The sequence below is a fragment of the Paramisgurnus dabryanus genome, chromosome 16, assembly GCF_030506205.2.
Source record: "Paramisgurnus dabryanus chromosome 16, PD_genome_1.1, whole genome shotgun sequence".
NCBI lineage: Eukaryota > Metazoa > Chordata > Actinopteri > Cypriniformes > Cobitidae > Paramisgurnus > Paramisgurnus dabryanus.
This window is the reverse complement of record NC_133352.1, coordinates 29,378,050-29,392,824: the sequence shown is the minus strand read 5'-3', so window position 1 is coordinate 29,392,824 and position 14,775 is coordinate 29,378,050. Positions and strand designations below refer to the sequence as shown.

Below are 14,775 nucleotides of genomic sequence, written 5' to 3'. Positions count from 1 at the left end.
ATAGGCATGTGTTTAAGTAAAATTATAACTTTTATTTCATTCTGTCACCACCTGCCAAATTCTTCATAGAAATAATGTTTTTATTTGCATTTATTCACTGAAAATTGAAATGGGGGAAACATGCTCAAAATAATAAACAAGATTCAGCGTTTTCCGATCTTCAATACTGCAGAAAAAAAAGTTCAATACATTAATACATTTGGTCGACAGAGGGCCCTGCTACTTGTGACGTCACGTCCATACACTATTCACTGTGTGATCTCGCGCCCTCTAGACAAAACGTCTCACATTACAAGAATTAAGTGTGTCACGTACGAGTGTGCCTTTAACATTAAAGATTTATTCCGTGTGCAGGTTAGTTTAGTTAATCTCAGTGGATTATTTGAGCTTCCAGTTCCCTGCAGAGAAGATCAAAATCTCCTGGGTCTTGTTGTGATTATCTCACGAGATCTTTGCATTAGTTGTTGTTCTCCGGGCAACGCAACAGCTCGACTTACACGCTGTGCATATTTTGCGAGGACCACGGTGGATCGATTTTAAACATTTATTTATTGCAGTCGTTTACAAACTGTATAAATCTGCATCGGTGGTGGTGCGCTTTCGACTCTCCGGAAATACAAGCCGGACTTTATAATCCCCTTGTGGAGTCTCCCAGAGGCCTGTCTGTGATCATCATGTCCGTGTAACTTTACATGTAGATAAAGCATTTAAAGCGTTTGGTTTTATTCTCATTGTATTTTATTTGAACGTTCAAATTAATCGTGAAAATGCCCGGTGTGCGCGAGGTCGGGCTGATGGGCGCCGCGCTCGCGCTGACGGGAGGAGTAGCGTGCGCTGTGTGCTATCTGATGCGCGCACACAAAACAGATGAACCCAAGAAGGAAAATGAACAAAATAACAGAGAGAAACCCAAAGAAGGAAAAGTGCATGAAACTACCAGCACATCACAAAAGCATCCCGTAACATCAGAGGTTTGTTGTTTCATTCAAATTTGTTTTGCGTTGCAAGAGGCCTCAGTCCAGAAATTCAGAAAGTTTAGTTACAGTAACCAGTTTGTTAGGTCTTGAGTGTCACTCTTGATTTAATACGTATATATGCTTTCACACAGGCTAATATTAATAAAAACTTTAAAAATGGAAAATAAAAAATATTGTATTTTTATGTTTATGAACAAACATCAACATATCAGATATTGGATATGGAAAAGGGCTGGGCATAGATTTTTTTTTATATATATATATATATATATATATATATATATATATATATATATATATATATATAATGCACCTGTTCACATGCATGCTGTGTGCTTGTGTCCTGTGATTTCCTCAGTAAAACATGACTGAAAGTTTTATTCTGTCTCTGTGTTGTGTGTCATGTTTGCAGCCTAGGACCACAGGTACCCAGGTGCTGTTTTTGGGTCTGGATGGGGCAGGAAAGACGAGTTTACTGCACTGTTTTGCAACGGGCAGTCTGGAGCAAGACGTGAGTCCCACGCAGGGCTTCAACGCCGTGTCCATCAACAAGGAAGAGCTTCAGATCGAGTTCTTAGAGAGTAAATACAAGTCATGCACATGTTCACGTCTACATAAATCATGCTTTTTTTAATGCATTCGATTAGTTGTTTAGATTTAATTGACAATGATTGATAGTTGTTAGTAATAGCCAATTAATAAAAATATATATATATATATATTTTTGACATCTACTATGGTATTACTTTGAAGTACCACTTATGGTGCTTTTCAATTGCATAGTACCCCACGAGTTGGATCAGGTCAGCTTGCCTTTAGGAGCTTTTCCACTGGGTACAGTACGTAGTACCCCATACTTTTTTTTAGTACCACCTCGGTTGGGGTTCCAAGCGAGCTGAGCTCATACTAAAACGTGACGTAAGCACACTGTTGATCACTGATTGGTCTGAGAGAATCGTCACTACCAGCGTCATCGCTAAATGCAAGATTAGCTTTTCCTTCATCTCGAGCAAACCTGGTGTCATCTGTGCATTCCCAAACTCCGGAAAACCATAACATTGTTTTCCTTGCAGTTTGTGGCGGCACATCCGCAGTGTGCACGTATGCATGTATGCACGGCATTTTTGCAACTTATCGGAGCCCGTCAACTGACGCCACGGGTGTTTGTACAGAAGATGTCATGTAAGACAGAGGTAGTGATAAACGCGATGTACAAACATCTATTTGTGGTGGTCAAGTTTGATTTTGTGGCTGGCTGACAAATAAATGAATGTATGGGAAACACTGCATTCCAACAATGCTCGCTTTCATGTTTTGAATGATGTCACAGCAGTAGGCAGCACAAATATCCCTCCCACTCTGAAGTGGTACTAAACTAAATGGAAAAGCTAACCAAGCATGCTGACCATACTATTATGCATCAATTTCAGTACCACGGTAAACATCAGCAAATCTAATTCCATCTATTCATTTTACCACATCACAGTAAGTGTAGTAAATGTAGTAAACTGTATAATAATGCTCTGCTTGTGTTTTCTTTGTCATGTAGTCGGAGGCACAGAGAATCTGCGAGATTACTGGCAGAGGTATCTGCATAAAGCTCGGGTTCTGGTATTCGTGGTAGATTCTGCAGACACGGACCGCTTCTCTTTGGCTAAACATCATCTGCACCAGCTGCTGTCTGCTGACCCCTACCTGCCACTGGTGCTGCTCGCCAACAAACAGGTGAGAGCGTCTTAAACTTTAATCCCTTTCTCAGTGTCTGCCTAATACTAATATTTTACCGGGGCTGGCTGTGTGTCGCCACTGAAGCAGGAGCGAACTCTGAACCAGACCTCATTTAAACCAGAAAGGGAGCTGAGTGCACTACGTCCACAGAAACCAGAATCTCTTGCGTTGTATTACTAATTTCATGTTGTATTATATTACTTCTTGTTAGAAGGGCTGCAACTAACGATTATTTTCATAATCGTTTAATCGGGTGATTGGTTTTTTATTGTTTATTCTGATAAAAACTTAACTATGTACTCAATTACATTTTTCACTTACCGGTATTATAGCTTAATAAGGCACTACATTTGGCTATTCACGTGTAGAAGTGTACCTTTAAAATTGCAAAAGCCACACACTACAGTACTACAGTTTTACTAAAATAATTTTTGATTTTGATATTTTAATCCTTAAATAAAAGTTTGTGCAGTTTTTTTAATGATAATAAAAGTAGTTGACAACAAATTTCATAATCGTTGCAGCCCTACTCTTTAAATTACAATGTTATTATGTGTTATTATATTACATTGCTGCTTATGTGTTATAAAACAGCAGGTACTTTAGGAAATTCTTTGCTTTTTTATTAAAAACACAATAAAGTTGCCTGTAAACACTATTATGAACATTAATAAAGAGTTAGTTTACGTCTTATTATATATTTTGTTCTATTCTTCACTTTAGCCTTAAGTGACTGTTTTCAACATATTTATACTTTTATAGTTCAGCTTTATTGCACATTTATTTCATTTATGTTGATTTAAAAGGATTTACTAACTTTATTGTATTACATATGAGACAAAATGAGCAATAATGCATCTAAAACACTGTCTGTAGCACTGTACACATCTCAGTACACAAGGGGGCGATAGTTTCCTTTAAATGTCTCTGCCATTACACCAGATGTGTTAGTACTGTGTATATACTATATTACCCTACAAGAGTAAATCTTTACAAATGCCTCTGCAGTGCATGAGCTAACACTGTGTTTACTTTATAAATTCACACGCAGGATTTGCCAGGGGCCCGTGGCATCACCGATCTCTACGAGGCACTGGATTTGGGGAATGTTGGCGACGGGCATCGGCTAAGCGTGATTGGTACCCAGGTGAAGAAGGGCAAGTCGGTAACCAATGTTGGTGTGCGGGATGCCCGTGACCTCATCATAGAGATGATGTCAGAAGACTAATTGTATGTTTTAAAGGGGATGTCCTTTTCGTCGCACTACAAACATCAGAATGTCTCGATCTTTCAGGGATTCACGACACCAAAGAGTCTTCAAACCAAACAATGACAACAAAAGAGCCTGTTTTGTAGGATATGGGAATTTAAAATATTTCTCATTAATAAATTAAATAGACTAATTGTGCTATATTTAAGTATTTGTTTGCTTTAAATATTTTCACAAAGCAATATTTTGAGAATTAAAAAATAACAATGTATTTCAGTTTATTATTGATGCTGCTGTATGTATTATTATGAAATCATTAAATATGTTAAGTGTCCTGTTTGACATTTTCGGGCTCTTGAGTGTGTGTTGGACATGATGGTGTTTGTTGCTTTTTCTTAAATGACAAAATTTTACATTTGTTTACAATGTAACTGACGGTTTGGTCACTTAAGACTAAAGAGCCATGTCTGTATATTAATTTTGTAATTTGACCCTTCTATCTCTCTTTGATATATTTTGTGATGGCATTTTGATAACTATTAATTCTGGATTAAAGTGATTAAATATTATTATTGTCTTGGTGAGTGTTAGTTATGTGAGTCATGGTGTCAGAAAACCCCCAAATGTTTTTGTAGTATCTTAATCTTAGTAACTATAATTGTCGTCATCTTACTTCCTGTATCATTGTCTATTCAAAGCATTGTGTTTATGACATCACTGTTTCACTACAAAAATGACTTTCTTTCTTAGTATTTTTGTCTTGTTTTCAGTACAAATATCTAAAAAAAATTTAACTCAAGATGCATTTTCTTTGATAAGCAAAATTACCTAAGAAAAAAATAAAATATACAATTAAAGTGAATTTGTGTTTACAATAAGCAAAATATCTGCCAATGGTGAAAGGAAAACATTCTTGAAACAAGTTTGCTTTTTTCTTAAACAATTCAAGAAAAATGTTCTTACCCTGTTGGTAGATTTTTAACAAATTCACTTAAATTTATATTTTTTGTCTAAAAACTAGACTTATTTTCTTAGGTCATTTTGCTCATCTAGAAAATGCATCTTGATTTAAGAATTTTTAGATATTTGTACTGAAAACAAGACAAAAATACTAAGAAAGAAAGTCATTTTTGCAGAGTACCCAGCAGGACCATGGTTCTGGCTAGAGGGAATACAGCTCTGGCAATATCTTGCAAGATGTTGGGTTTAGGATTAGGTTTGGGGGTAGGATTAGGATAAAAACAAGGGTCTTGCAGCAATATTTCTAGATATTTTGGCCATAGCTGTATCCCTTCTAGCCACAACCTAGGACCATGTGACACTTGTTGTTGTAACAGCTTCCTTAGCAACAGCTGGTCAGCACTGTGATAGAAGCACATATTTCCCAAAATTCCTGGGAGGTCTTTACCTGGACAGAATGCGATCTAATACAGGTACAAATACACCTTTAAAATAAAAACAATTGTTCTGGTTTTGTTGTTAGTAGAGAGTTGATATCGTACCTTTTACATTTTTCAAAGAGTTTGAATTGAAGTCTTCTGAATTGGACAGGTATGCAAACACACTTAATTTTTTTATATATTAATTTAGTCATGATTTGTATATTAAAAAGACTAATATTTTTGTAGGATTTCATTTCTAGCTCAACCCAAGCAGTCCGAGATGGTTTGGTTCACAAGGCCGTGGTAAAATTGTGTTACTATACCCTGTTTAACCCTGTGTAATTGCAAACATTTCCGTTAATCTATTTAAAGCTCATTCATGTTTTATCCTGTGATGACGGACTGCCTGATGTGTGTTTGTGTGCAGGATGCTGACATGGGGAAATCAGGAGTCAATACGGCCTCTGTCCCATTCTGCACTGCGAGCCATTCCAAGCCACAGAATAAAAGCTCTGGCCCAGCACAAAAAAGATTTCTCCTGCCATCAGACTGAGCGTGGGTACGAACTACAGCAGTAAATATCTTACAATGTCATCTTTCTTTAATGCTGACGTGTATGTGTGAAGGCAGTGTTGTGAGCTCAGGTTTAGCTGCTTCAGCAGGTGTGAGGAGAACATTGAGGTTAATAATGAATGAGCGCTTGAGGTCAATGTTCAGAAACATGGCTGTATGTGTATGCCATGTTATTATGAGTTTATTTATTTTCCTTTATTTTTATATAGGGGGCAGGGTTTCTCTCTCAATACTGACAGATTTCAGGTGATCTCCTGGCTTTCTGTGCCATTTTGCACCTTGTTCTCTTCATGTGTTCAATACTTATTCCCTGTGTCATTTCACTTTATTTATTATGACTCAACTTGTATACTTAAATGTTCGGATTTCTTTGTATGAATTCAATATTTGGCTTGATGGCTACATCTGGTGGAAATTTTGTGTCAATAGCCCACTTAGAAATCCCCTTACTGATAAAAATGCTGATGTGTCAAATACTTATTTTCACCGTATATTAGGGATGGACTGATGTATAAGCATATAATCGTTATTGACAGATAAAAGCATTTTTCCCCACTATCAGACATTGGCCGATTTTCAGGTAGTGCCCATTTATTAAAACTAAAGCTCTTTCTTTCAACAAATTCCACATTCGTATTACGAAATAAAATCTGTGTTAATTTTTTTCCCTCTTTTCCCCAGTTTCCTATGCAGTTAAAGTTAAAAAGCTGAAGTTAAAGACGGCGCTTTCACACTGCTTGAGTTCTCTGTGAATGAGCTGCTTGTGTTAATTCCAGACTTTTATGAGATATTGAATAAACTCATTTGCTTCTTTGAGTCCAGCTGGCAAGATCATTTCTCGTATTAAAGGGGACATTTCACAAGACTTTTTTAGGATGTAAAATAAATCTTTGGTGTCCCCAGAGTACATATGTGAAGTTTTAGCTCAAAATACCATATAGATCTTTTTTATACTGTTAAAAATTGCCACGATTTTTTCTCTGATGACAAATGTCCTTTCACTTATTTTCCTGCAGGAAAGAGGAAGAGGGGAGAATGATGAAGAAGATGCTACATCCATCTCACACATTACAGTATGAGCACATCATCCGTCTGGCCACTCCCAAACCCAGAGGTCGAATCTCGCAGGAAGTGGGGTAAGAGGGCACACAAAAATCCAATCAGGATCTTCACAGGATGCACTCACAAGAACTCACAGATGGTTCCAGAACTAAAATTAGCCCTTGCTAAGGAAGCCAAAATCTCAATATCTGTTTTTTCAGTAGCACAGAGTCTGTGGTCAGACAATAGACTGTTGTCCAAGCATGCATCTCCTGGAAACTCTTGTGTGCAACCACAAAAATCTTAATAAAATCCAAAAGCACGGATTTATTCCCATTTTTGTCAGGCTTGCATGTTGTGTCACTTATGCTGTTGTGTAATTTTGTTTGTAAAGAAAATTCCAGTGTCGGATCCTTTGGAATGGTAAATAAACCTGGCAGATTTTTGTTATGTAACATCTTATAGTTGAGAACATATGTGAGAACATATTTGGTGAAGAATAGAAATGGAAATGGATTGAATGGAGAACAAATTAGGAATTTAGCTTGCAACATCTGAGATAAAGTTAATATGAACCATAAGCTTTCCTAGCTATGTGTGGTCATAGATCAAGTAGTAGAGCTTGGTGCTTGCAACACCAAGGTCATGGGTTCAGTTCCAAGGAGCACACTTGCTTTGGATGAAAGCGTCTGCCAAATTGCATAAATGTGAATTGATCTCCAGAGCTATGAAACCTCTGATAATGTAATCCTGGTGTACAGTTCTCCACATTCAGAGCTGTGCGAGTATAAATGTCCCATCTGGCACGTGAAACCCTGCGTGAGGAACATCTCAAAACGACTTCTTCAGCTGGCCCTCCCTAAATCCAACCACCCCAACTTCACCAGCGATAGACAGGTGAGAATGTTGCTTTCATCCCCATTTCTGGGAGTTTACTATACTGTATTTGAAAATAATGATTTTGTTTTGCATTTCAGAGCATACAGACATTCATTTCATGTTCTGCTAAAACAGCCAAGATGACCCCACGACTGGAGCAGCTCTCACTGCCCAAATTGAGAGAAAACAGACACTTCTACGACCTTGGAGAACCAGAAAGCCCTATCCGACCGGTGAGAAAGTCAAACAGATAGTCCCGTCCCAAACTCTGGCTGGTATATGCTCAAGCAAACAGAGCAATGTTTTGACATGACACACATCATCTTCAACAACAGCAATGAACATTTGCTTCTGTTGGTATATGCTGTGAAATGAAATGAGCATGGACTGACTCTCTCTGTGGCTTCTGTTGTTCGGTTCATATTTTACAGGTTTCCAGAGAAGCCCGAAACGCAATAGCAAGCGCTCGTGTTCGAAGTCTGTCTTCTCCCAAACCCCTCTCTAAAGACTACATCCATCCAAAAGAACCAGCTTGGAGAACCTGAGGAGACGAGAGGAAGGTGACAGAACTGGATTTATTTTTTCATTTCGCTCTGTCTTGCAGTTTTTCTGTGTCCTCTGGTTTTGTAATCACTGTCTGGGGCTTTGTTTCAAAACTTTGACTGAACTGAAAGTATTACATGAGTCTCGGCCTGCTGGCCGCTGAAGAAGGGCTTTTGTTTTAATGCTCCTGTGGATTCAGACTCTCTGCTGTCCAACCATCAGGTTTCAGTGTAAAACACTGTGGGCGAATCTCAGATCATCAGCATCTGTTGTACAGATGATTGTTTTGAATGGGTTTTGCTTTTTTGAAAATTATCTTTCTGTTTTTGTGTAAAAATATATAATTTTGTTATCTGCCTGTTTGCCTCTGCGTTCTCCGCAAACTGTATGGTGCACTTAATGATGTTGATTTAATTTAATTTGTTTATATGGTTTTCTTCTTTTAAGGGCCATACTATTTCCCTTGTCAGATATTTAAATATACATAAATATATGGTTTTATTTAGATTATAAACTATTCACAAGTACAGTAACATTTGCAATGATACCATATTCTAAATAATATGTATTACATTTTTCTGTGGTTTCTTTTCTTCTACTTTAATGTAAAGATGCTTTGAAGCTATGCAACACTGTAAAAGAGTGTTAGGCTACATTAATAAATTTGACTTGACTATTCTTATCTCCAGTAAATTCTTGTTTTTATTTAACTCTTGAAAAAAGATTTTAAAAGGTCATTCAAGTTTTTATTCCTTTGAATAGATTCTCTTCTGTCGAACAATGTAAATGTAAACTTAAATAAACTAAAACTCCTGTGTGTATAGTTTGAGATACAGTTGGAAAACAATAAAAAATATTAAACGGTTCCCAACAGCTTTATTTTATTAACATTATAGGACAAAGTTAAGACCAGAGGTTGGGTCAGACTTTTTTGATTGACCATTATTTTGACGGACGGACTCGCAAAAATTCCATCCCAAAAATTTTTGCGAGTCCGTCCGTCAAAATGATGGTCAATCAAAAAAGTCTGACCCAACCTCTGGTCTTAACTTTGTCCTATAATGTTAATAAAATAAAGCTGTTGGGAACTGTTTACTAATTTTATTGTTTTATATATATATATATATATATATATATATATATATATATATATATATATATATATATATATATATATATATATATAGAGTGAAACGGCTTTTGAAATGAAAAAAAATGTCATGTTGCTATTTGCTAATCGTTGCGATCTTTTGGAGAAAGAGAAGAGATTCGCATTTTTGATTAAAGAGCATTTATCATGATGCTTAAAACAATGTTATTTGGTGTATTTGATGTAATACAATGTGTTCACATGGTTTGTGGTTAGAAAAACACATTATTTTCCACATACCATACATTATTGTTGCTCCCCATGCCCTGCCTACCTGAAACACGTTGAGTTTGTACATAGCTCATCATTCTGAAAAGCACACTGAAATTTTTGATGTGTCTGAATACCACTGATGTCATGTGACACTCATTACCATGTTTGAAAGATTAGCTCCTAATGCATTGCTGACAGGAGTTAACTTACAGGCTGTGAGTCCGAAGTGGGCTGAATTATGATTATGACCATCATGTCCATATCAACAGGCCGAGGAAGTAAACGGTTTCCTACAATCCGTTGTTGTTTGTTGTAGTCCAAGAAAGGAGATTTAAGTTGAAACGATAACTTGCTTCATTGTTTACTTTGGGATTTATACCTTTTGCATATCGTTAACATGAACTAATGCTGCGTTCCAGGCAACCTGTAACCCGTAAATCACGACTTCAAAACCACGACTCTGAGGCTTTGTCCACACGAAGCCGGTGCATTCCCTATCCGTTCATTTTTTTTCCTTGCTCTAAAAAAAATAATCCGTAAACACGAAACCACTGAAACCGACTGAAAGCGGTGTAGTATATATGCCGGACCAGTATGGGGCGCTGTAATTCTGCCACAGATATACACTATACACGGAGAAGACGACTTTGAGCATGCGCATAACCAACGTATGGTGTTGTCCATTATCGCTTGTTGGTCACCACAATTGCATCAAAGCAATAGATTTTGCTGTAATAAAGCTAGTAGGCTTTAGTAGCTTCTGTAGCACGAACACAATCACGTTGTCCGCCGTTATTGTTGTTGCTGTTACATGTGACGCTTCCGACACGTCATGTGATGACGTTTTCGCTTCACAAAATATACGGATTGGCTGTACAGACTAAACCGAAAGGGTGTCGGTTTCAGATTTATCCACTTTAGGACCCGGTTTCAAAAAATAGCGGATTCAGTCTCCCAAAACGCTGGATCCGTGTGGATGAAACGCCAATACGATAACAAATTTATACGTATACAGTAGGGCTGTCACTTTTGTGAAAAAATCATTTTCGATTTTTAATATATAAGTGTTCATTGAATCGATTGTAAAATCGATTTTCCATGTCTAAAAAGACAAATAACAGACAAATGTAAAGAGAGCGCCTGAAACGCACAAGTCAGCAATATTTCTTATTCATTGTCATTAAAGGAACAGTATGTAAGAAATTTATATCAATTAATCATTAAATGGCCCTGAAATGTCACTAGACATTAAGAAATCCTTTTCATTTCAAATACTTATATCACTGACAACAGCAGTCCGGCCAGGATATTGTCATTTAAAAAGTGGAGTTGCAGCCCTCAACTGATGTTTATGTTGTCGTTTGGTATATTGGCCACCAGCTGTGTGATTGCAGTACCAGTTTTAGCCACACGTTTTGTGATTGCAATACCAGTTTTGGCCACAATCCTACATACTGTTCCTTTAAGTTTCGTGCAGAATAAAAAACAGCAACAGTAGTGCAACATTCTCTAAAAATGCAAAATATGCAGAGTGGACTGCTGCCATGAATGAAAAACATTACTGCGGGCTTCAACCAGCTGCTTTTATGATTTAGGCAATTCAAAAATTATTTTAAATAATGATTCGATCCATTTCAAACAACTGTTCAAAAATGAAACTTTAAATAAGGCGTGAAACTATAGGTGCGTAAAATTGCTAGGTATTTTCTGTCTAGCTTTCGCACACCTACTGCACTTTCGGAATTATTTATTTTCTTTTTCTGCTTGTTTGTTAGTTTTGTTACATCTATATTTTTAACTGTTTAATTCTTTTAAAATTAAAAGTGTACATATTTGGTTAAAATCGATTGCCTATTTTCGTTTTCGAAACTTTTTTTGGTTGGTCCGATCGATTGTGCAATCGATTTTCGAACGAAAAGTTACAGCCCTAGTATACAGTGATACGCGTCTCCGTGTGGACAGCCCCTGAACTGGGAGTACATCGATCTAGTACGAGTTCACGGGTGGGAAGTCACGGGTTTGACTGCCGTACAGTGCACTTTCACAGGTAGAAGGTTGTAAAAATACGGGTTGCAGGCTGCCTGGAACGCACAGAGTCGTGAGTCGTGGTTTTGAAGTCGTAATTCACGGGCTCAAAAACCTACCTGGAACGGAGCATATTAGACACTTACACGTAAAATCGTGAATTGGAAAATAGGTTCTCTTTAAGGAGGGCACATGTTTTTTTTAATAATGAAGCTCACAGAAAAGTAATTTGTAAAAAATACCAAAACAAAATGTTTCATGTTTTTGTTCATGAGAACGTGTGTCACTTCACGTTCAGTATTACAAGAAGCAGAAAAGTATAATGTTTGTTTGCTTTTTCCGCAAGGCACACGACGTTTGTGCCTGAACAGGCAAATATGAATAACACAATATTACAACCATAGATATGTATATAAAGGCTAGATGGCTCGTCCGCGCTGATGGCCAATTGAGTGGAACGTCCGCATTTTGGCGGCCATCTTAGGACAGGGCGCTCGCTCACTCGTAGCATTGAGTTTTAATGATGCAGGTACTTTTAAATGACCATAACTTGCTTAATTTTTTACCGATTTTCAAACGGATTGGTTTGTTATAAACGTCAAAGATGTACCTATGACACTGAATACGTATACTAAAAATAAATAAAAAATTCATGAAACATGTTAAAGCATCCAGAATTATAGCCACGTTAATAACGTTTGTAAAAAACCAAACCGTTTGTAAATCCGTCAAGAATTCCGCAAGTTACGAGCATTTTAGTTGGCGTATGTCACTCACCTTCCGTCCACAGCAGCAGGGAGCAGCACTATGGCAGCACTGACCTAAGATGGCCGCCAAGTGACGACACAGCTGACTCCGCCTTGAGCCATCTAGCCTTTATATACATATCTATGATTACAACTACGATATAAAATATTGCGTTAACACGTTAAAAATAAAACACATAAACTCGACTTAAGTTACCTGCCTGACCTTAAACCTTTCTGCTCTGCTTTCGTTTGTGTGTAATAAACGCACCAAGGCAAACTGATACAAACTCTATTGTCATTAAATGTTGTGTCTTTACCTCGAACAGACAACTTCTCATGGCAGTTTAAATCTTGTTCTGGGTCTGAAATCAAATCGCGCTCCTCTACCACACTGTTCACCTTCATGCAGAGGTGCGCAGACCGAACAACTTATGACATCAAAGTATCGCGATAGCGATTCGAGGCCACTGTTACTCGCAGAACTTCACTTTCATCAGTCTGTGCAGCCGCAGCGCCGCATGAACTACACACCTCGGCCGTTTCTGGCAGCCTTCGGAGGTCGCATTATGCATATGCAGGCTACAATTAAATGTCATCAAGCCTGGCTTGTTTAAGTTTAATTTAGTGCTGGGAAAAGATTAATCGCATACAAAATAAAGTGATTTTTAGCATAATATACAAGTGTGTGCTGTGTGTATTTATTATGTATATATATTCTGAAATGTATATATGTGAGTGTGTTTAAATATACATAATAAGCACACAACACACACATATATATTATGCTAAAAATCACTTTTATTTTGTATGCGATTAATCGCGATTAATCTTTTCCCAGCACTAGTTTAATTGTTTAATTACATTTACGATAATAAATAATCTTTCAAAATGACGGTGGGTCTTTGTATTTTGCCGTCACTGCTAAAAAATCAGGTAAGACAAATTTTTTTTTTTACATTTACCATGTCATAACAGGACTTCCTAAAATGATTTGTTCATATAGCCTACATTTCATGTTCCTCAAATGTATTAAATTTAGGTCAATTAATTTATAGGCTACTGTATGTGTCATTTACAGCATTCTTGGGTTCTTGTTCTTCTCAGGCACTACAGATTGTTGAAAAAGTCAGTTTGACCCCAAATCATTCCTATTTCTGTTTCTCTCTCTCTCTCTCTCTCTCTCTCTCTCTCTCAGATTCCACTTAAGTCTGTTGAGTTGTTGTGGTAACACACAATGCCTCTGCATCACATTCAGTAAAACGCATTTCACTCCATCAGACTGAGAAAAGATCAACAGAACCGAATCAAAACTTCATCAGACAGCCTTAGAGGTGAAGGGTTCATGTGTAGGATGTGTAGAATTATAAGGAGCCGATAGGATAAATGTTGATTTACAAATTCACATTTCTTGCAAAAGTATGTCTTTTTATCAAAACTTAATTTTATGTCCAAATGTCACGATCATTTTAAATATCCTGTGGGAGTCTCCAATGTCAATGTAGGAGCTTACCTAAAAAAACTTTTACTGGATAAAGTGTTTGTGTGCACAGAGCAGCATTGTGCTGTAGTCAAATAAACATGTTTGTTTTTCCATAGTGGGTGTGGAAAGTTTTTCACACCCCACTGCTCAGAAAACAAACACACACCACTGCCGTCAGCATCCTTCAACTTAAACTTGCCTTTCAAACAGTGCCTCTCTTCTTCATTGCTTATGTTTTCAGAGAGTTTAATATTTGATGAATGCCATCAGCATCTCTACCAGCCTGCAGCATCTCTCCATATGGATTCTGTTGTTTTTTTCATCCTTTGAAAGGCATCTACTATATCAAAATATTATTCTCCTCTTCATCACAATTTCATGAAACGGCATCTCTTTATCTCTTAAATGTTTATGTTCCTCAGGGCTGCAGGTGTGTATCAGTAGAGAATGAACAGTGAGAAACCAGCATAGCTGAGCACGACGTCCATTGGAAAACGTTATTGCTCTCCAGTTGGTCTTTCATTGCTCAATTGAGCTCTCAGTTGAATCTCAGTAGATGTTTCTCCTAAATGTCCTTAGGAAAACTCAAAATGTAAACCATAAGACAATAGGTGACATACAGTAAGTCAGCTGTATATTAAAAATGGACAGCATGTTTGAGATCATACGATCAAAGAACATAAGATCTTTGAAGTTTACTGCAGATCTTGCTATACCGGCACATTTGAGCAGTTTGAGACATTGTTGAGATGACTTCAAAGACTTTAGAAAAGACTGGGGAAAAGATATGATATGAGCAGAAGACAAAAAAAATGGTCCTTTAAG

General features: G+C 37.2%; 2 protein-coding genes across 2 annotated transcripts; both read left to right on the top strand.

The window, feature by feature from the left end:
- Positions 1-262: 262 nt before the first annotated feature.
- Positions 263-4,485, top strand: arl9 (ADP-ribosylation factor-like 9). The gene is made up of 4 exons (XM_065274671.2): positions 263-971; positions 1,390-1,558; positions 2,527-2,702; positions 3,757-4,485. Exons 1-4 carry the CDS (start codon positions 768-770, stop codon positions 3,931-3,933), a joined length of 726 nt encoding a protein of 241 aa, XP_065130743.1. The 5' UTR covers positions 263-767; the 3' UTR covers positions 3,934-4,485.
- A 286-nt stretch (positions 4,486-4,771) lies between these two features.
- LOC135752347 (sperm microtubule associated protein 2-like) lies at positions 4,772-8,976 on the top strand. Its single transcript, XM_065270839.2, has 8 exons — positions 4,772-5,348; positions 5,436-5,466; positions 5,544-5,600; positions 5,725-5,856; positions 6,887-7,006; positions 7,673-7,808; positions 7,889-8,023; positions 8,222-8,976. The coding sequence occupies exons 1-8, from the start codon at positions 5,333-5,335 to the stop codon at positions 8,333-8,335; spliced, it is 741 nt and encodes a 246-aa protein (XP_065126911.2). The 5' UTR covers positions 4,772-5,332; the 3' UTR covers positions 8,336-8,976.
- The last annotated feature ends 5,799 nt before the right edge of the window (positions 8,977-14,775 follow it).

What these genes read in the sequence shown, in the direction of transcription:
- LOC135752347 (XM_065270839.2), top strand. An exon ending in TGCCATCAGACTGAGCGTGG is followed by an intron (nt 5,857 to 6,886) that starts GTACGAACTACA and finishes ATTTTCCTGCAG; the next exon opens with GAAAGAGGAAGAGGGGAGAA. An exon ending in CGAATCTCGCAGGAAGTGGG is followed by an intron (nt 7,007 to 7,672) that starts GTAAGAGGGCAC and finishes CCTGGTGTACAG; the next exon opens with TTCTCCACATTCAGAGCTGT.
- arl9 (XM_065274671.2), top strand. Translation starts at nt 768, where the DNA reads ATGCCCGGTGTGCGCGAGGTCGGGCTGATGGGCGCCGCGCTCGCGCTG. An exon ending in AGCATCCCGTAACATCAGAG is followed by an intron (nt 972 to 1,389) that starts GTTTGTTGTTTC and finishes TCATGTTTGCAG; the next exon opens with CCTAGGACCACAGGTACCCA. An exon ending in TCAGATCGAGTTCTTAGAGA is followed by an intron (nt 1,559 to 2,526) that starts GTAAATACAAGT and finishes TTTGTCATGTAG; the next exon opens with TCGGAGGCACAGAGAATCTG.